This window comes from Nesoenas mayeri (assembly GCF_963082525.1).
Source record: "Nesoenas mayeri genome assembly, chromosome: 13".
Taxonomy (NCBI): Eukaryota; Metazoa; Chordata; class Aves; order Columbiformes; family Columbidae; genus Nesoenas; species Nesoenas mayeri.
In genome coordinates, this window is record NC_137550.1 from 2,661,996 (window position 1) to 2,679,318 (window position 17,323).

At 51.3% G+C, this 17,323-nt stretch overlaps 1 protein-coding gene across 2 annotated transcripts in view; it reads left to right on the forward strand.

The window, feature by feature from the left end:
- MED12 (mediator complex subunit 12) overlaps positions 1-12,896 on the forward strand; it is a 37,090-nt gene extending 24,194 nt beyond the window's left edge. Inside the window, exons 27-44 of one of the 2 annotated variants that reach the window (XM_080352690.1) lie at positions 383-562; positions 739-810; positions 1,105-1,265; positions 1,357-1,518; positions 1,604-1,715; positions 1,964-2,053; positions 2,476-2,585; positions 3,070-3,205; positions 3,483-3,644; positions 4,174-4,551; positions 4,882-5,032; positions 5,231-5,436; positions 5,907-5,987; positions 6,229-6,446; positions 7,191-7,353; positions 10,062-10,253; positions 10,419-10,500; positions 12,511-12,896. In XM_080352690.1, the coding sequence (XP_080208816.1) occupies positions 383-562; positions 739-810; positions 1,105-1,265; positions 1,357-1,518; positions 1,604-1,715; positions 1,964-2,053; positions 2,476-2,585; positions 3,070-3,205; positions 3,483-3,644; positions 4,174-4,551; positions 4,882-5,032; positions 5,231-5,436; positions 5,907-5,987; positions 6,229-6,446; positions 7,191-7,353; positions 10,062-10,253; positions 10,419-10,500; positions 12,511-12,554 (2,700 nt within the window). In that variant the 3' untranslated portion in view covers positions 12,555-12,896. The remainder of the gene's footprint in view (positions 1-382; positions 563-738; positions 811-1,104; positions 1,266-1,356; positions 1,519-1,603; positions 1,716-1,963; positions 2,054-2,475; positions 2,586-3,069; positions 3,206-3,482; positions 3,645-4,173; positions 4,552-4,881; positions 5,033-5,230; positions 5,437-5,906; positions 5,988-6,228; positions 6,447-7,190; positions 7,354-10,061; positions 10,254-10,418; positions 10,501-12,510) is intronic. The other variant, XM_080352691.1, reaches the window with a different exon arrangement.
- The last annotated feature ends 4,427 nt before the right edge of the window (positions 12,897-17,323 follow it).

A 17,323-nucleotide genomic window follows, 5' to 3' on the forward strand; every position in this document is an offset into this window, starting at 1 on the left:
TGTGCAGGAAACAGACCAAATAATTTTAAGCAATCCCTTCTGATCTTTTGAGCCCAAACTGTAGTGTTGATGGAACCTGGGCACGGCAGTGACTGTGAACTGTTAAATTGTACCAATATTTTATTAGAAGAAATACCAGCTACTGTGTTTTGCCACTGCTGACTTGTCAAAGTTGATGTTTCCTCTGTTGTGATTGCCTGATGCCTGCTGAATCAAGATAGTACAGTTCATGAAGAGAAATGATTATCAGGCATAACTGTGTACTAATAAGGCTTTTATGAGTTTGATGTGTTCCCTGCATCTCTCTGAGATTGAAAGCAGGGGCACTGTTTTAGAATCAGACAATTAGTTTGACTGTGCTGACTGTGCCTTGGTCTTGCAGGAGTGGGTAGGTGAGCGGTGTCTGAAGTCCCTCTGCGAAGACAGCAATGACTTGCAGGACCCTGTCCTGAGCAGCACACAGGCCCAGAGGCTGATGCAGCTGATTTGTTACCCACATCGGCTGCTGGACAATGAAGAAGGAGAAAATCCTCAACGGCAGAGGATTAAACGCATCTTACAGGTGCAGGCTCCTGTCAGACTCCGAGAGTCCTAGTAATTGCCTAATGTAGCATTAAAGTAGGGTTGTCCAGAATGGAGCCCTCTGAGGCCCCTGTTATGATGGGAGCTGTGGGTCTGGGTTGACGTTGATTGAATTGAGATAAGGACTCATATGAAATATGTGTGCATGTGTTGCAGAATCTGGACCAGTGGACCATGAGGCAGTCCTCACTGGAGCTGCAGCTCATGATTAAGCAAACGGCAAATAACGTGAGTTTCTGCTCAGAGGGACTGTACGGGGACATGTGGTGCCAGTGTGGAAGTGGTTGCTTGTGCGGTTGTGGGAAGGTGACCTGGCAGAAGTGCGAACAGAGAGAAAGTAAACAAAGAGGGAGTTGGGTCTGTGAAAGCCAAGCATGAGAAGGATGCAATGAGGCTGAGACCTGAAGAGCAGCAGCTGTGGGGAAGTTGGCAAACTGGGTTTGTACTGAGTTGTGTTGAAATGTGCAGGCCTGTCAGTGGGTGCTCTCAGAGAATGACTTACCTTTTCTTCCTTTTCTCCAGGAGATGAACTCCTTGTTAGAAAATATAGCCAAGGCCACCATTGAGGTATTCCAGCAGTCAGCAGAGACCAGCTCTGCTAGCTCTGCTGGCAACGGAGTCAACAACATCAGTAGCTCAGCAAGTGCTACACCTGCCAGCAACAAATCCAAACCCATCCTCAGGTAGGTGTAGTGCTTGCATGCAGCTGCTCTGTAGACAAATCTGAATCACAGGTTGGTTTGCAAACTGCTCTTCTCTCCTGTGTTGTCACAGCTCCCTGGAGAGATCAGGAGTGTGGCTGGTGGCCCCTCTGATTGCCAAGCTTCCAACATCAGTGCAGGGCCATGTGCTGAAAGCTGCTGGAGAAGAACTGGAGAAAGGACAACATCTGGGGTCATCATCCCGCAAAGAGCGGGACCGCCAGAAGCAGAAAAGGTGAGTCCTGGGAAAAGGGCAGGTGATGGTGGCCGTGCTGATGCTCCAGCCCAGCAGTGTTGCTCCATTTCTGTTCTCTCTGCAGCATGTCTCTGCTGAGCCAGCAGCCATTTCTGTCACTGGTGTTAACATGCTTGAAAGGACAGGATGAGCAGCGGGAAGGCCTCCTCACCTCTCTGTACAGTCAAGTCCAGCAGGTAGGTGTCTTGCTTCTGCCTTCACTTTGCTCAAGACCTCGCTCCTCCAGCAAGCAGGCTATTGGGCATGTCCTCAGTGATGTTGTCTGTCTGATTCTATGCTCAATAAGGCGAAGATCTTATCCTGGTTGGTATAGGGTGCTTGAGTTGACTCTCTCTGAGTCACTGGACAGTGGGCAGTACAATCTGCCCTCTATAACCTTCTGCATACAGGTTGTGAGGTCTGTCTTATCTTCTAAATTTCTTAGATTGTTACAAATTGGCGGGAAGATCAGTACCAAGATGACTGCAAAGCCAAGCAGCTGATGCATGAGGCCCTGAAACTACGACTGAATTTGGTGAGCAGTTGCAGAAAAGAGCTTAACCATATGGGGTGAAGAGTTACCTGCCTTTTTTCCTTTTTTTGGAACACACACACTGCTATATATGTCCTGAGGCAAGGAGCTAGGAGAGGCGCTTGAGCTCCTTCTAATCCTGAGCTCTGAGTGGGATAGGGTGCATGGAAAGACTCCCTTGCTCTGTTTCGCCAAGATGAAATCCACAGCCTTGGTCTCTGTTTTGGAGATGTGCCTTCCCATTTCAGTGCTTTTGCAGTCCACACCACTACTGCTTGCACCTGAGGTTTATCCTGCTGACTGCAGTCTCCTTCAGCTCTCAGCAGGAGTTGCTGTAGCATAGGAGTTGCTCTGGTTTAGTCTACTTTCTCACTTTCAGTGTTTCTTCATGGTGTCCTTGTGACTAAATTACTTTTCTCTGCCAGGTGGGGGGAATGTTTGACACCGTTCAACGCAGTACACAGCAGACGACTGAATGGGCTGTGCTTCTCCTGGACATCATCAGCAGTGGCACTGTGGACATGCAGTCAAACAAGTAACGTTCTGGCTGACTTCTGATCCATACACTTCCCGAGGGAGGCAGTTGTTAGCATGGCCTCTTTTCTCATGTGAGCTAGCTGTCTCTCTAGACGACCTGTCAGATATACTGTGACAGCCAAAGGAGACTGTGGAGGAATAGCAGCCTACAACCTAGGTCCTAGTATTTGGTGCAAACCTGGCTTTCCAAGTGCAGAGAGATAAGCAGGAGAGGGCTGAGTCTGGACCTGCTTCTTGGAGAAGCTGAATGGATAGACAGGAGGCCAGTCTTAATCCGTGATACTCCACTTGACTCAAATGTGAACACCATGTGGTGTATAAGCAAAAGAAGGATTAGTGTGGGAGGTTGGTCTGAAGAGCTCTTGGCACTTGTCACTGTAGGCAGTACTCTTAGCCATCTAATAGTGTTTGCTGTTACTATGGTGGCAGAGGCTTTGTATCTGCTTCTCAGGTGACTTTGACTTTTCTGCTCTGACCAACAGTGAGCTCTTCACCACCGTGTTGGACATGCTGAGTGTTCTCATCAACGGCACCCTGGCTGCTGATATGTCCAGCATTTCTCAGGGCAGCATGGAGGAGAACAAGCGGGCATACATGAATCTTGTCAAGAAACTCAGGGTGAGGGACACCAGACCCTGTGTGGGGAGGAGTGTGTGCTATGCTGTGTTGTGGTTGTGCAGCTATGCAGATTTACCTGTGTCTCACGAATGGTACTTGTCCTGGTGTTGCTGTTTAGATGAAGTAGTGAGGGTGGCCCCAGTGGTTCTGTAGGGCTGAAGGATGCAAACGTGAGAGTTAATGCAGGGGTGGAGGTTGACACCAGAAGAGGCACAGGTGGCCTTTGGATTATTTTTCCTGAGGGAATCTTCAAGTCTTCTCTATTCCACTTGTGCAGAAAGAGCTGGGGGACCGGCAATCTGACAGCCTAGAGAAGGTGCGACAGCTACTGCCGCTTCCCAAGCAGACCCGAGATGTCATCACCTGTGAACCTCAGGGATCCCTCATTGATACCAAAGGCAATAAAATAGCGGGATTTGACTCCATCTTCAAGAAGGAGGTAAGTGAAGCTTTTTTGTCTGCATCATAGCTATGGAGTGCAGGTGTCACCTTGTCCTCTGATGCCTTGAGTCTACACAGCTTGGGAGGCATCTGTATGCAGTGCCTTGTTGCCTGCTGAGCTTGAAGAAGCTGGCTGCACACAGACAAGCTGGCACATAACCATGTCTAAAAACGGCAAAGCTGAGTGTTAATGCTTGACAATATATGCTCTTATGGCCTGAGAACTTATAAAGTTTGTTTTGTACTTATGGCTATATAAAGGATAAAGAGAAACACATAATCCCTGTCTCGCGAGTTACCGGGCAGTGCCAGTGTGCAGAAGACTGGCAGAGATGGGATGAAGGAGACAGGCAGTTGTTGATGAAGACCTTTAGAAGTTACAGTTTTCCCACAGGGAAGAGCAAGGACCACTAGTAAGGGCTCAGACTGTCTACTGGGACATGAGCTTGAAGAAAGTACAAAGATGTCTGTACCCTCACAGGGGAAACAACAGGGACTTGGATGTTGTTATTTCTTTTGCTTTAAAGGGTTTGCAGGTCTCTACAAAGCAGAAGATTTCCCCTTGGGATCTGTTTGAGGGCTTAAAGCACTCAGCCCCCCTCTCCTGGGGATGGTTTGGGACAGTCCGGGTGGATCGCAAGGTGTCTAGATTTGAGGAGCAGCAGAGGCTTCTTCTGTACCACACACACTTGAAACCCAAGCCCCGCAGTTACTACCTGGAGCCGTTGCCACTGCCCCCTGAAGAGGAAGAGCCTCCTACACCCGTGGCTTTAGAGACAGAGAAGAAAGCTGCAGAACCAGCAAAGGCTGATAAAACAAGCTCCAATCCTGCCACTGCTACTGAAGAACGCAAGAAGAAACAGAGCAAAACCAAGAAACGCAACCAATCTTCCAACAAAACTGAGGTAATTTGCTACCCAACAGCTATAGACTTCCGATGTCTGCCCCTCCTAGTCACAAAGCACTCCCTTGAGTCTTCCTGAGGAACCTGGGAGTGGTGTAATGGTGAAGGTGGAATGTGTTTCCTCCCAGCTGTGAGTGCTGGAGCTCTATTCTGCGTTCTCTAGCCTGGGGCAGGGCAAACATTTTATTAATACTTGATAGGAGGGAGGGAGGGAGGCTGCCCAGCTCAGCATCCCAGGCTTCCTGCTGTGGACTGTGCAACCCTATCATAGTCTTCATACTTTCATGAATTCCCAGTGCACATTGATCTTTCTTACCCGTTGTCTTTGCAGGATTTTGTGTTGGGCCCTAGCCGAGGGGTTTCATATGGAGTTAATATGCCTACGGATCTCTTGCATCACCAGCCGGGAAGCACTATGTCAAGGCTGGCATATGGGCAGTCGCCAGTGGGTCTCTATGCCCAGAACCAGCCTCTTCCAGCAGGTAGGTGCACAAAGAGAAGTGAGAATATGGCACCTCTTTGGGAACCCCTAAGGATCCCTTCTGTGAGATGGTCCTATTCAGGTGCCTACACTTTCCCCTTTTGCCTGTCATATGTTATCAGTTATCAACAGTCATTCTGGAGCTACCAGGCTCAGCAGTAGCATGTGACTAGTCAGCCTGTTTCTCTTCCTCTTGCAGGTGGCCCTCGCCTGGATACATCCTACAGACCTGTACGCATGCCACTGGGGAAACTTGTTCAGAGTCGTCCTCCCTACAGCGGTGTGCTGCCTCCTGGGATGGGGAGCATGATGGGCATCGACCCATCCTACAAGCCAACAGTGTACAGACAGCAGCCTCCCGTCTCCCAGGGACAGATACTGAGGCAGCAGCTTCAGGCAAAGCTGGTAAGTCAGAGCTGCGCTCTTCCTCTTGTTGGACCCACACTACATAAGCCCAAGCTGTTTGCTGGGGCTGTCCCTTCTAGCCAGAACTCTACAGTCTTGTCTGTGTTTCTGTCCTGGAAAGATGCTGTCTCTTGTATCTGTTCTTCTGGTGCAGCACTGTGTTTGCTAACTGCTTTGTGGGCCCACGTTGCCAGCAGTTGGTGGGGGCTGTCACTGAGGTGCACTGGGGCATCTGTGGCTGTTGAGCAGTGAGAGGGGCATATCCTGGCTGTGGGTGTTGGGGATGTTAGTGGCCTATTTGTCCCAAGTCAGGGTGAGGCAGAAGTTGTTGTCATCTGCGTGCTATGCAGCTGCCTTGTAGGTTTAGCAGTGAAGCTACTTGTCTGGTTTGGTGGGAACTGCTGGGAAGAGAGAAGAAGCATACTGTCCTTTGGAGATGTTGAAAAAAGTGTTTCTCTGTTGCTTTCCAGCAGGGCCAAGGCATAATGGGACAGCAGCCCGTGCGCCAGATGGCTCCCACCCCATCCTATGGAACACTGCAGCCCTCCCAGGTGAGTGGCCGTGACTGCAGATAAGATTGGAATCTGGCTCCAGCACCGGGCGGCATCTTCATTTCTGCTGCTAAATCCTGAGTTATCTTGGCTCTTCTCACTCATTTACTGGGCAGCATGAACCTGAATCCCAGAGCTGAGCAGCCTTGTGACAGTATTTGCAGGAGGCTGATGTCCCGTGTTCCAGATTCTCTTTTGTACCTTACTTCGTGACTGATAAAGGTTTTTTCTTTCATTTCAGGGTTATACCCCTTACGTCTCCCACATAGGCCTTCAGCAACATCCCTCCCAGTCAGGCACAATGGTACCTCCTACCTACTCTGGCCAGCCCTACCAGAATTCCCACCCTAGCTCTAATCCTGCCCTGGTGGATCCTGTTAGACAGATGCAGCAGAGACCAAGCGGCTATGTACACCAGCAGGCCCCCGGCTATGGGCACACCTTGGGCAACACACAGAGGTACCTCCCACCCTATGGGTGTTAATAAGCTGTATTTCATCAGAGGCTTCCCCACTCTACTCAGATGACCCTAATAGCAATCTCTGAAAAGCCTGTTCTCTGTGCTATGTTATACAGCATCCAAGTCCTTCAGACCCTCAAGGGAATGTCTTTATCCAGCTTTCAGTCCTGGGAAGAAAGAGAGAGACAAAATTTGGAGATGCTAATTGTGGGCAGGAGACAGTGTTACCAGCCAGAGAAAGAAGGAATTGTAAAGTATGAGGAAAATGGCCTTGGAAAGTCATGGGTTTGGTTTTAAATCTAACCACCAGATCACCATCTGAGGGCTAGATCTGGGATTTCCACTGCTCGTGAGCAGTCATAAATCCAGCAGGAAAACCATACAGAACAGCGGGCTGAGGACTGTTACTTAGAGCTTCTAGAAAAAACAGGTTGGATGAAACCCTTGAGAGGCACTGGTGTCCTTCACCTTTCTGCAGAGGAGCAACATGGATTGCAAGGGGCTGGTCAGCCTGTCTGTCTTGTTGATGGCAGAAGTTGTGTTTCATAGGATCATAGAATAGTTAGGGTTGGAAGGGACCTTCAAAGCTCATCTAGTCCAACCGTCCTGCAATGAGCAGGGACATCTTCAACCAGATCAGGTTTCTCAGAGCCCCGTCCAGCCTAGCCTTGAATGTGCTTGGATTAAAGAAGCTGGCTGCCCTTGAGTCTTTTACTCCATGAGCTTGTCTTTCTCTCTTGCAGGTTTCCACACCAGTCAATACAGCAAGCCCCCATGATGAGTGGGATGAACCATTTGGGTCCCCAAGGAGTCCCCTCAGGAATTCGACCCAGCCAGATACTGCCTGACCAGCAGCAGCAGCAGTACCTGAGGCAGCAGCAGCAACAGCAGCAGCAGATGCTGAGGGTGAGTGGTTGCTGACAAGACAACTGCTGGAGCTGGAGGAGGTTTGCCCAGTGCTGCTTACCTCTGTATCAGCACCACTCTGCTCTGCCCCTCTTTGCCAGGAAGGTTGTCAACTCTGTTGGGGGCTGTCTGCAATAATTTGCTGGGCAGCTCTTTTCCTCAGAGCTGGCCACTCCTGAGGGAGACACCTGCTGCTGTGCCGCCTTTTGCCAGTCACCCAGCAGGAGGTAAAGGGAAGCTGGGATCAGTAAAAGTCTGTTTATTCTTCTTGTGGCCTGCAGCCCACCTCTTCCTGCTCCAGCTGAGCCCAGACAATTGTGCAGAAAGTTGGCTGTCCTAAAAGTGCTGCAGAAACTAGAAACAAAATGAAAATCCCCCTGCCCACATGAGAGCAGGTAGACTTGTTCCTTACAAGATCATTTTTAGGGACATATCTGCATTTTCAGAAGATCAAAGTAAGTGTCAGTTGTGGTTTCCAGTGGCAGGAAATCTGGTGTGAATCAGTCCATGTAACTCTGCATTTCATAGCGGATTGTGAAAAACTGATCCAAAGTAAGCTGATAGACCCAACTCTCTAAGTTTGAAGAAGTTCACAGGTGTGTGTCAACAAACATGAGTATTATATGGATTTATATTATGGTCTTATGAATATTAAATATTTAGATGATATACAAATATTGATACATTTTTGGAGTTACAGACATTGACACAGAAAAACAGAAGTAGTTTGGATATATTGGTGAATTGCATACCTTATGACAAGGCCTAGCAAACCTGTAGAATATGAGAAGACTTTGTGGCACTGAGTGCTGAGGCTTTGTGTTCTGAGGGACCTGAGCGAGACAGCGGTTCCTGCAAAGAGCTGCAGTCAGCAATATTTGAGAATTGCTGTCTTGCAGTGGACAAGAGACTGCCTGTAGCATGGTCAGCAGCTTTTAGTCCTTTTGATGAGAAGCAACCCCTGACTATTCACTTGGTTTCTTTTAGCATTCTCCATCACTCAGAAAAAGAACATGCCTTAGACAAATTGCTAGCACTTCTCCTACCTCCGTAACTTCCTATGTACCTTCAGCTTTTAGCTGACCTTGCTTGGTTGCTTTAAAAAAAAGTGGAGTGCCCCAAATCTCCCCTGTTACTGTCACTCCTGCTGCATTAGCAGAGGCGTTCCTGATGCAGAACAGACTCCTGGTACTTCAGTTGACCGTTGGGTTGCAGTGGCTTGTGGAAACGAGGGTTCACCTTTTGGTTTGTCTTGTGTGGGTTGGTAGTCAGCGGTGGAAGAAGGTAGGACATGAAATTGAGAGAGGTATCCTGGCTCCTTTAGTCAGTCTTCTGCTTTCTTGTGTACCCAGGTCATACTGTCAATTTCAAGAACCTAAGTGGCCAAACTGGTTTGAGATGGAAGTTTGGAGGCTGTTCTAGAAACTCATTCCCTTTGGGTTGAATCCTTGATCTCAGCCTCAGCGTGTTTGTGACTGGGTCTTGTATCCAATTACTGTTGTCCACTGTATCCTGTTGTTTACTGGCTCTTTCTCTTTGGTCAACCCAACGTATTCTTAGGGAGCACTTGCAGCTTCCACAGGTCAGGTTTATCTAAGCTACTCTCATAAGATTCTGACCCTTCTCCTGATTGTACTTTTGTCTGTTTTCTGAGTTTATTCAAGGCTTGAACCTTACCCTTTTGAGTCAGTGATCAGAACTCTAGCTAACATCACCGTATTGTTTGTTTTCTAACACCGTTAGTAGTTTTCTGTTTCTGCTAGAAATTTTTCTGTTGATCTAGAGAGTTCAAAACTACATTGGCACATGGGAGAAATGTCTGAAAATTAGGAGAAATGAAAAAAACATTATATTTGTGGGTATATTCTGACTCCAGATTCAACACGCTGAATATTTTCAACATGACTAGTTCTGTCAACATCTAGGTTGGAGCACTGCACCCAGTTTTATCCTCATCCTTTTACTGAAGTGCAACACCAGCTGGCATGAGTGGCAGAGAATGGCAGCAAGACAATCAAAGAGCTGGGGAATGTGACTGAGAAGGAAAGGCTGAAATAGCTGGGTGTTGAGATAGAGAGGCAGAGACAAGAGGTGAGATAAGTCTCCAAATTTTTTGTCTTCAAAAAGCCAAAAAACCATATCTGTTCTTGTCCCTTGGCTGTAGGACAAGAAATGACCGTAAATCATAATGTATGAGATTCAGGGTAGAGATTAGGGAAAACTCCAATAGTTGAGTGACTCTGACCTGGAGTGGATGATGTAGGGAGGTTTTAGGAGCTCTGTTGCTACCTGTGGAAACATTTTGAGAACAGGTCAGGCAAATAGTGAAGTTTGTATTGCTAATCTTAATGAGGAGGCAAGAGATGAACCAGACAAATTCTTGAGGTAGCTCTTAGTTGTTTTCTATCCTTGTATCTTGTTTGCTCCCAGTCATTCCCCAGCTGACCAGTAGACTTCTAGTTCTCCTCCTGTGATCTGTTGATACCTCATCTTGCAGACAAACTTTCTTACTGTCACTGTATTTCTTGCCATTTCTCAGCGTGGGGAAGGGTCCTGGTGAAATTCGGGTGATTTTGATACCTGTAAGGAAAATGATGTAGTAGAGCATGTTATTGCATGGAACATCATTCCTCCTCCAGCCCTTCCTGTGCCCTGTTGCTGTGTGCATTGCCCAGACAGTTCACAGATGCTCCCTTCTCTTTTCACAGCAGCAACAGCAGCAGCAACAGCAGCAACAGCAGCAGCAGCAACAACAACAGCAGCAGCAGCAGCCGCAGCCGCCGCAGCCGCCACAGCCACAGCCCCAGCAGCAGCCCCAGGTCTCCACAGTGCCTCAGCCACAGGCGCAGGGCCAGCCACCGGGGCTGGGGATGCAGGCTCTTCCCCCCCAGCAGCCCATTGTGAGTGTTCTCTTGGAGGCAGAGGGATGTGATAATCCAGCACAGACTGAACGGTGTTCCACCCGCATCTCCTCCTTCTCCCTCCCCTGTGCTTCCCAGGGCTTGTGCGAATGCCGAGTTTGCCAGCCAGGTGGTGTGGCTATAATAATGTTTCTCTCTTTGCAGTTCCAGCGCCAGGGCCTTCAGCAGACACAGCAGCAGCAGCAAACAGCTGCTCTGGTTCGACAGCTTCAACAGCAGCTTTCCAGTAAGCCTTAGTGTTCTTGATCCTGTCCCTAGTCTCCTCACCCCCATTTTCTATTGCAGGTACCCTGGTGTAGAGAAGCAAGGCCAAGCCAGACTGAGGCCATAAATGATGCTGGCAGGGAGGCGGCATCAGGATTTGGAGCTTCTGGCCCAAGGGGGCACAGCAGCAGGGCAGGCAGTGTTTGCGAGCTTGCGAGCAACCTTCCAGGCCTTCCTTCTGCTGCCTGCAGAGGGAGGAGGGAGCTGAGCTTTTTTGGGGCTGCCATGCAGCTTTCCAAAAAGGATCCAGTCTGCAGCTTTCAAGCATCCAGAGGTGTTTCCTCTGCTGCAGATGTCCTCAGAGGGACACAGGGAAGCTGTAATCCTGGGACACTCACTTGATGGCTGACCCTGAGATGCTGTGCTTGTGTTGCCATCAGGGCAAGGCTTCCTGGAGGCAGGGAGGGTACTCTGGGAAGTGTTGCTGCACACCTGCTGTGTTTGCGGTGTCCTGTGGGCTTCTGTGGCTGCTGTCACAGATGGGCATGGCACAACTGGTGTTCAGCCTGGCACTATGTTCTTATAGTCTCCATGGAAATACTGGCTGGGGGATCTAGAAACAGAACCCAGTGTCTGTGCTGTTCCCTTCTGAATGGCCCACTGTTCTACTGTCACCTCACTGGCTTTTCTGCCATAAAAATGTCCAGAAAATGGACTGCACAGTATTTTTTGCAGTGCATTCAGTGTGACACTGTACTAGATGTAATAACGTGTGGAGTGTGGGCTTGGAAGTTTTGGTTATACTTGTTCCCTGATGGAAAATTCTTAGTTCTTGTAACCAAAAAAAAACCTTGCCAAACCAGAAGTTCTAATGTGCTAAGTTTGCCACTAGCCTGATTCACAAACCACGAGTCTGTGCAAGGATTCAGCCAGGACATTCAAGTATAGGAAGACCTCATATAAGAATCTGAATATAGCAGAATAGCCATATTTTTGTATCTTGTCTGTACAGCAAACGGGGCTGTTTTATATGGAACAGGTGCGTGGGTCCGAGGCAGCCATGTGTCACCGTGTAGCTTCCATGCTTCCTCATTGGGTTCCACTAGGAACCATCTGGAGTTCTTATTTGTAGCGCCTGAGATGGAGTGGAAAGCAGGACATAAATCAAGAACAGCCTGTAGGAGGGGGACAAGAATACTTTGGGCACAGGACAGACTGTGTTAGGCTCTAGGGTGTCCCTGGATGTTGTATGGTCCAGCAGAGCTGAGAAGGAGAGCAGGGTGGCCAGGCTACACTGATCCCTTCTGCTTAGTGTGACTTAAGGTCAAGCATGCTGATGGGGCTTCAGGAGAAAAACTGCAGAGTTTTATTATTAATTGGATGGTACCCAGGTATACTGTGAGCACTGTACATCGCAAAACTTCAGTCCCAGCTGTCTGGACGTTCATGAGGTTCTTGAATGTAACTTCACCGTGTTTCCTACCCTTTTTGTGCTATCTGGAAGTCCTTTGGGCATGTTCTTCATTTGTACTGAGATACTGACAGGGAGCCAGGATAGTTGTCTCTGAAACCTTCACTAACTCTGCTTTCTGTGTGTGCTTCAGGATGAGTGTTTGACACAAGCTGTCTGAGCAGCTTGTGTGGCTGCAGGTGTTGCACAATCTTACAGGGCTGATTTTCTTTCAAAATCAGAAATAATTTATCCATAAACCCATCCTCCCAGCTTGCTGCCACCTGTCAGGGCTTTGTTATGGTGCACAATTCCGCCATGAGGGATGGAGAGATCTCCTCTGGAGGAGCTTCAGAATCGGGACTGGCACATATCTGTTTCTTCCTCAAAGAATGTGGGGTCCTGACTGTGCTGCTGCCTAAAGGCTCAGACAAATGAGCAGAGCAGGGAGCGCCATAAAGGTTATATTTTTCTTCTCACCGGCAGCGACACACTCCTCATACTGGGCTGGTCATGTGGGGAGAGGGATCTCTTTTTTGAACCAGACTTTGTGACTGCCTAACTCTGTCTTGACCCTCACAGATACACAGACACAGCAGAACAACAACCCCTTTGGACGCTACTGATCTGGGGAACTTCAGCCTGACCCAGGAGGGGAGACATCACTGTGGACTGCATACAGCCTCTTCAGCCTGGCCCACAAACGGGGGCTGCCCCCCACCTCTGTCCCTGGGCCTGTGCCCCCCGTGCTGCTGCTGCCCGTCTCGCAGGGAGATGCCAGGAGGATGGTTTTATTGTACAGATAAAGTGTTTTTACTATCTGATTTCTACAAACGTTTATGGAGATCCCTTGTGGCTATTAGTCTCCCTTCCCACTTTGGTTTCAGTTTTTACTCCGTTTTTAGTATTTTTGTTAAAATAATAATTAAGACATTGTAAAATTTTGTACTTTATTTATACCAGATGAACCCTGTACTGCAGTCATTCTCGGATGAATACAGAGAGCTTACTTTGCAAAAGGAGTGTGTATTCAGAGCCTGCCTTTCCTCCGCGACCCTCCTCCCAGTACAGCCCAGCAGCACCTCTACGCGTGGTCTTTATCTCTTTCTCAGTAGAACTCATGTCTGTGTTTTCAGCTTTTATGAATGGCTAAACGGTTTGGTTTGGGAAAGAAAGCCCTTCTTCCCTGTCTGTTTCGTAAGCTGGTGTTCACATGCTCACAAGGGTTTGCACAAGCTTTGTAGGATTTGTATGTTGATTAAGAGCTTTACTAGTAGTCTGGGGCATGTTCCACCAGTACAGAGGTACAAAGCAAAGAGGGAGTTATATTGCAGGGTTCCTGAGATGCTCCAGCTGGTATCTCTGCAGTCGAGGAGCTACAGCCTGAGTGCACTCACAACACTTCTCATTGCAGCACGGATTTGCTGATAAGCACCGGGGCTCCTCTGCTAGCTCCTTCCTGACAGACACTGTGCCTTTGCTGGATGAGTAACATGCTGCATTTCAACTTTTGACCTGGCTGATGCAGCCTGCTGGCATGGAGACTCATGTCTGTCTGTAGCAGGCTGCTTTAGCTTAGTGTTCTCCATTCCTACCGTCTGTGGAACCTGGAAACCACCATCACCAGTGCCTTTCTTCTATCTTTGGTTCTTCCTCAGCAATTTGTTTGTGGACCATTTGACCTGTGGTCCCCCTGCTAGCTTTTCTTGGCTGATGTCCGTCCTTCTGTCCCATCACTGTGGGATATGGTGAGGTTCGCAGGGACTCATGGAAGAGCTGCAGTTGTGTCTAAGGGCAAATAAACACTTCTGTAGGACTGGCCAGAGCCAGAAGGCAAACTTGTGAAGCGGAGAAGAAGGAGGGATTTTGGGGCTCAAGCCCTCCGCTGTGCTCAGGTTGCTGTGAGGGGTGTCGGTGACGCAGGGCGGTGCTCTGTGCTGGCTGATGGGCTGGCATCTTCTGCCCCAAAAACGAGCTGAGCCCTTTCTTTCCTGTGAGCAGGTGGGTGGCTGCTCTTGGGGACAGCTGTATGAGCTGCCTGGCAGTACCCCCACGCTGTTCCCTGCTTGTCCCCAAACTGTACCACTCCTGCCATGTTGTTGCAGGTGCGTTGGAAGGTGTTGCTGGCCAGACCCGATGGAGATGAGCTCCTTTGTTAATGAGAACAGACAGACACGTGTGCAGGGCTGCTTCCTCTGTGCATCCCTTTTCATGAGGATCATGCTGGGGAGCAGCCTGTCTGGTCCCTTGTCCTTCCATGTCCCAGGGGAGGCTGGTGCCAGGGGCTCTGCTTGTCCCCAGCCAGTGCTGGCTGACTTGGAGGTGGAAGCACTGCTCCCAGCCACGGCTGTGCCAGCTGGCCCCTGCTCTGAGGGACCTGTCACTGGGACAGGAGGGCTGTGCTCCCCCCTATCCTGCCTGAGGTGGGGTCAGGGACTGTCCTGGGGCCAGTGGAGCTGCAGCATAGGGGAGCTGGGCACAGCCTCTGTGCAGAACAAGCCCCTATTCCTGGTGTGTGCGGCCGTGGCCAGCAGCCCCCTCCCCTGCCGGCACTGGGAGGCAGCTGAGCCTGCGCCAGGCGGCATCTTGGATGCTGCCTTCTGCATCGCTGCCGTGCTGGAGGTGGGAGGAGGGCGGCTCTGCAGCAGCCTGCGCTGGAGCGGGTGGCAGAAGGCACCATGGCCACGGGCAGCTCTGGGCAGGGGTGCAGTGGAGTACTGCTTGTGCGGTGGCTGTGGCAGGGCTGGGGTGCTGCAGCAGGAGAGCATGGAGTCAGGTGCTGACCTGCTTTGCACTTCAGGGCCTCAGGGATCTGGTGAAAGTGCCCCAGGGACTGCCCTGCCGCTCTGGAGAAAAGGGGACGACTTGTCCCTCCCTGGGAGCAGGTGTCTGCTGCAAGGTGACCCTGCTTTATTGCATGGCCAAGCAATGAGGCTGCCTCTGCTCTTCCCTCCTGCAAAAGGCTCCTCCTAGCCCAGCTGCTTGTGGGATGAGCAGGATTTCAGAGCTCCATCGTGGTGACAGACCCATGGCTGCCTGTGTCAAAGACCCCACATGACCGTCTGGCTGCCCAGAGGCTTCTAGCAGGTGCAGGAGGCTGTGTGGGGACATGGGGACTGGGGCAAGACCTGGTCATGGTACAGAGCATGTTTGGGGAGCTGTGTTCTGCCCAGCCTGGCCACGTCTTGCAGCTGCTGTGCTATACGTTAATGCTGAGCTGTGGTGGTTTTAAGCAGGTCTGACAGCTTCTAGCCCTTCTGCTCCTTCTCTGAGTCGTGGCTAAATGCTGCTTGTGACAGAGCCAGAGGTGACCAGATGGATTTTATTACACACTGCCCATTGAGTAAGGCGTGCAGCTGCCCTACTGTGGCCACCAGTCCAGGCTGGGCTGTGTGTGTCTGGTGCTGGGCTCCCTGGGCAGGCTCCACAGGCAGCGTGTGCAGGCAGTGTTGCACAGTGTACGCCCAGCAGGTGGGGAGAAGCCTGAGGTTGCACAACGTTTGGCAGGATGGAGTGATGGGGGGCAGGAACAGGTTGTGCCCACCCACCCCACCTGACCGCCTGTCACATGTGATTCCCGTGGACCATGTCCTGGCCAAAGGTGCCTTGTCAGGCACTGTCAGAGCTGGTGATGAGCAAGAAAATGCATCACTGCTCACTCAGGCAGCTGAAGCCAGGAGTGGAGCAGCTCTGTGAGCACCCAACCCTCCCCGTGAGGTGCCCATGGTGAGGAGCAGGCCATGAAGCACTACTGCAGCCGTGTACCATGACCCTGTCCTGGGCTGGTTTTGCTGGGCAGCAGGACACAGGGAGCCCTGCCTGCTGTAGGGCAGCCCAGCACCAGTGCAGGGGCCTCTTCAAGATGCTTTTCAGGGCCAATGAACCCTGGTGGGCATGGGGCAGGGCTTTGCATCCATCCCATGGAGTGCTGGACCACGTTGTCTGCTCAAGGGCATGCAGGGTGGCAATGTGTAGCTCAACCTGCCTATAACAGGCCAGCAACAAAATAATTCAGGCTGCCAAACACCAACAATCAGCCCCTTGAAGAGGGAGCAGGGCAGGAAAGCTCTGACCTGCTCTGCAGCAGAGGCTGGAAGGCAGTAGGATGAGTGAAACTCAACCTGTATTGAGGTACAGGGATCTCTCTGTGGCTGTATGTTCACTAGCTCAGTGCATGTACCGGTGGCTTGTGGCAGAGCCAAAATAAATGCCTGCCCTTCACATGTTGCTGCACGAGCATCTTAAATGGGAAGCAGCAGCTGCTCTGTGGAGCCTGGGTAGGGTCTGGGTTGCAGCGCTGGCAGTGGGAGGGAAGCAGAGCCCAGTCTCCTCGCCTGGATCAGAAAGCATGGAGGTGTCTGCTTGTCTTCCTCTTTAATCAGGTATCGTGGCTGATGCTGCCCTGGCTACGGCAGAGAGATGCAGAGACCAGACACATCCAGCAGGACCCAAATCCATGTCCTGTTTTAAATGATTTCTGTAATCCTGTCAGGCAGGACTGTAACAGAGAGGTAGCCCCACCATGGGCAGAGACAGGTTGGAGGAGAGGCAGCTCCTGTGTACAGGAGAGGAAGGTGTCCCTGTGCTAGGGAGGGCCATGCCAGCAGGAAAGGGGAACGACAGAGGTGGTGGATCTTGCTGCTGGGGCCTATGGGGCTGTGGCTGCTGAGTCCACAGCCCGGTGCATGGCATGGGGTGGACAAGTGGCACGACTGCCCCTGGCCTCAAGGTTGACGCTGGGATGGGGCATCCCATACTGGTACCCGTGGAGTCCTCCCTGGGAGGATGCTGGTGCTGGAGGGCATGGGGTGCTCCAGCTGCTGTGTTGTGTGCCAGGGCAGCACAGCCCAGGACTATGTGAGGGGCTGGAGGAGACCTATGCAGAGAGGGTGGGGTGGGTGCAGTGGGGCAGGATTCCGGGTACCCAGAATGGTGCAGGATGCCCAGGGTAGAAAAGGATGCCCAGGGTGGCAGGGGGACACCCTCACAGATGGTTTCTTTTGCTGGGGTGGTGCAGGGTGCCCCAGGGTGTGCAGGGGTCCCGGTCGGGATGGTGGGGGTTACCGCTGTCCCCAGGGCCGGTAGCTGGGCAGGCCCGGGGGGGATCCCAGGGGGTGCAGATGCGATCACCGCCGGTACCCAATGGGTGCGGTACCGGCCCGCGCGATGCTCGGCGGGTGCGACGTCCCGTTGGCGCAGCACCCGGTGTGGTGCAGATCCTGGGGCGAGCGGTACCGGGCCTGGCCAGCGCCGCGGCGGGGCCGTGGGATGCCCGACCGGTGCGGTACCGGTACCGGGTGGCGGTGCCGGCGGCGGCAGGGAAGGGGTGCTGCGGTACGGCCCCTCCCTCGCCCGCCCCCGCCGTGCACGCGCCGCGCGCTCCCGGTGCGGGGTC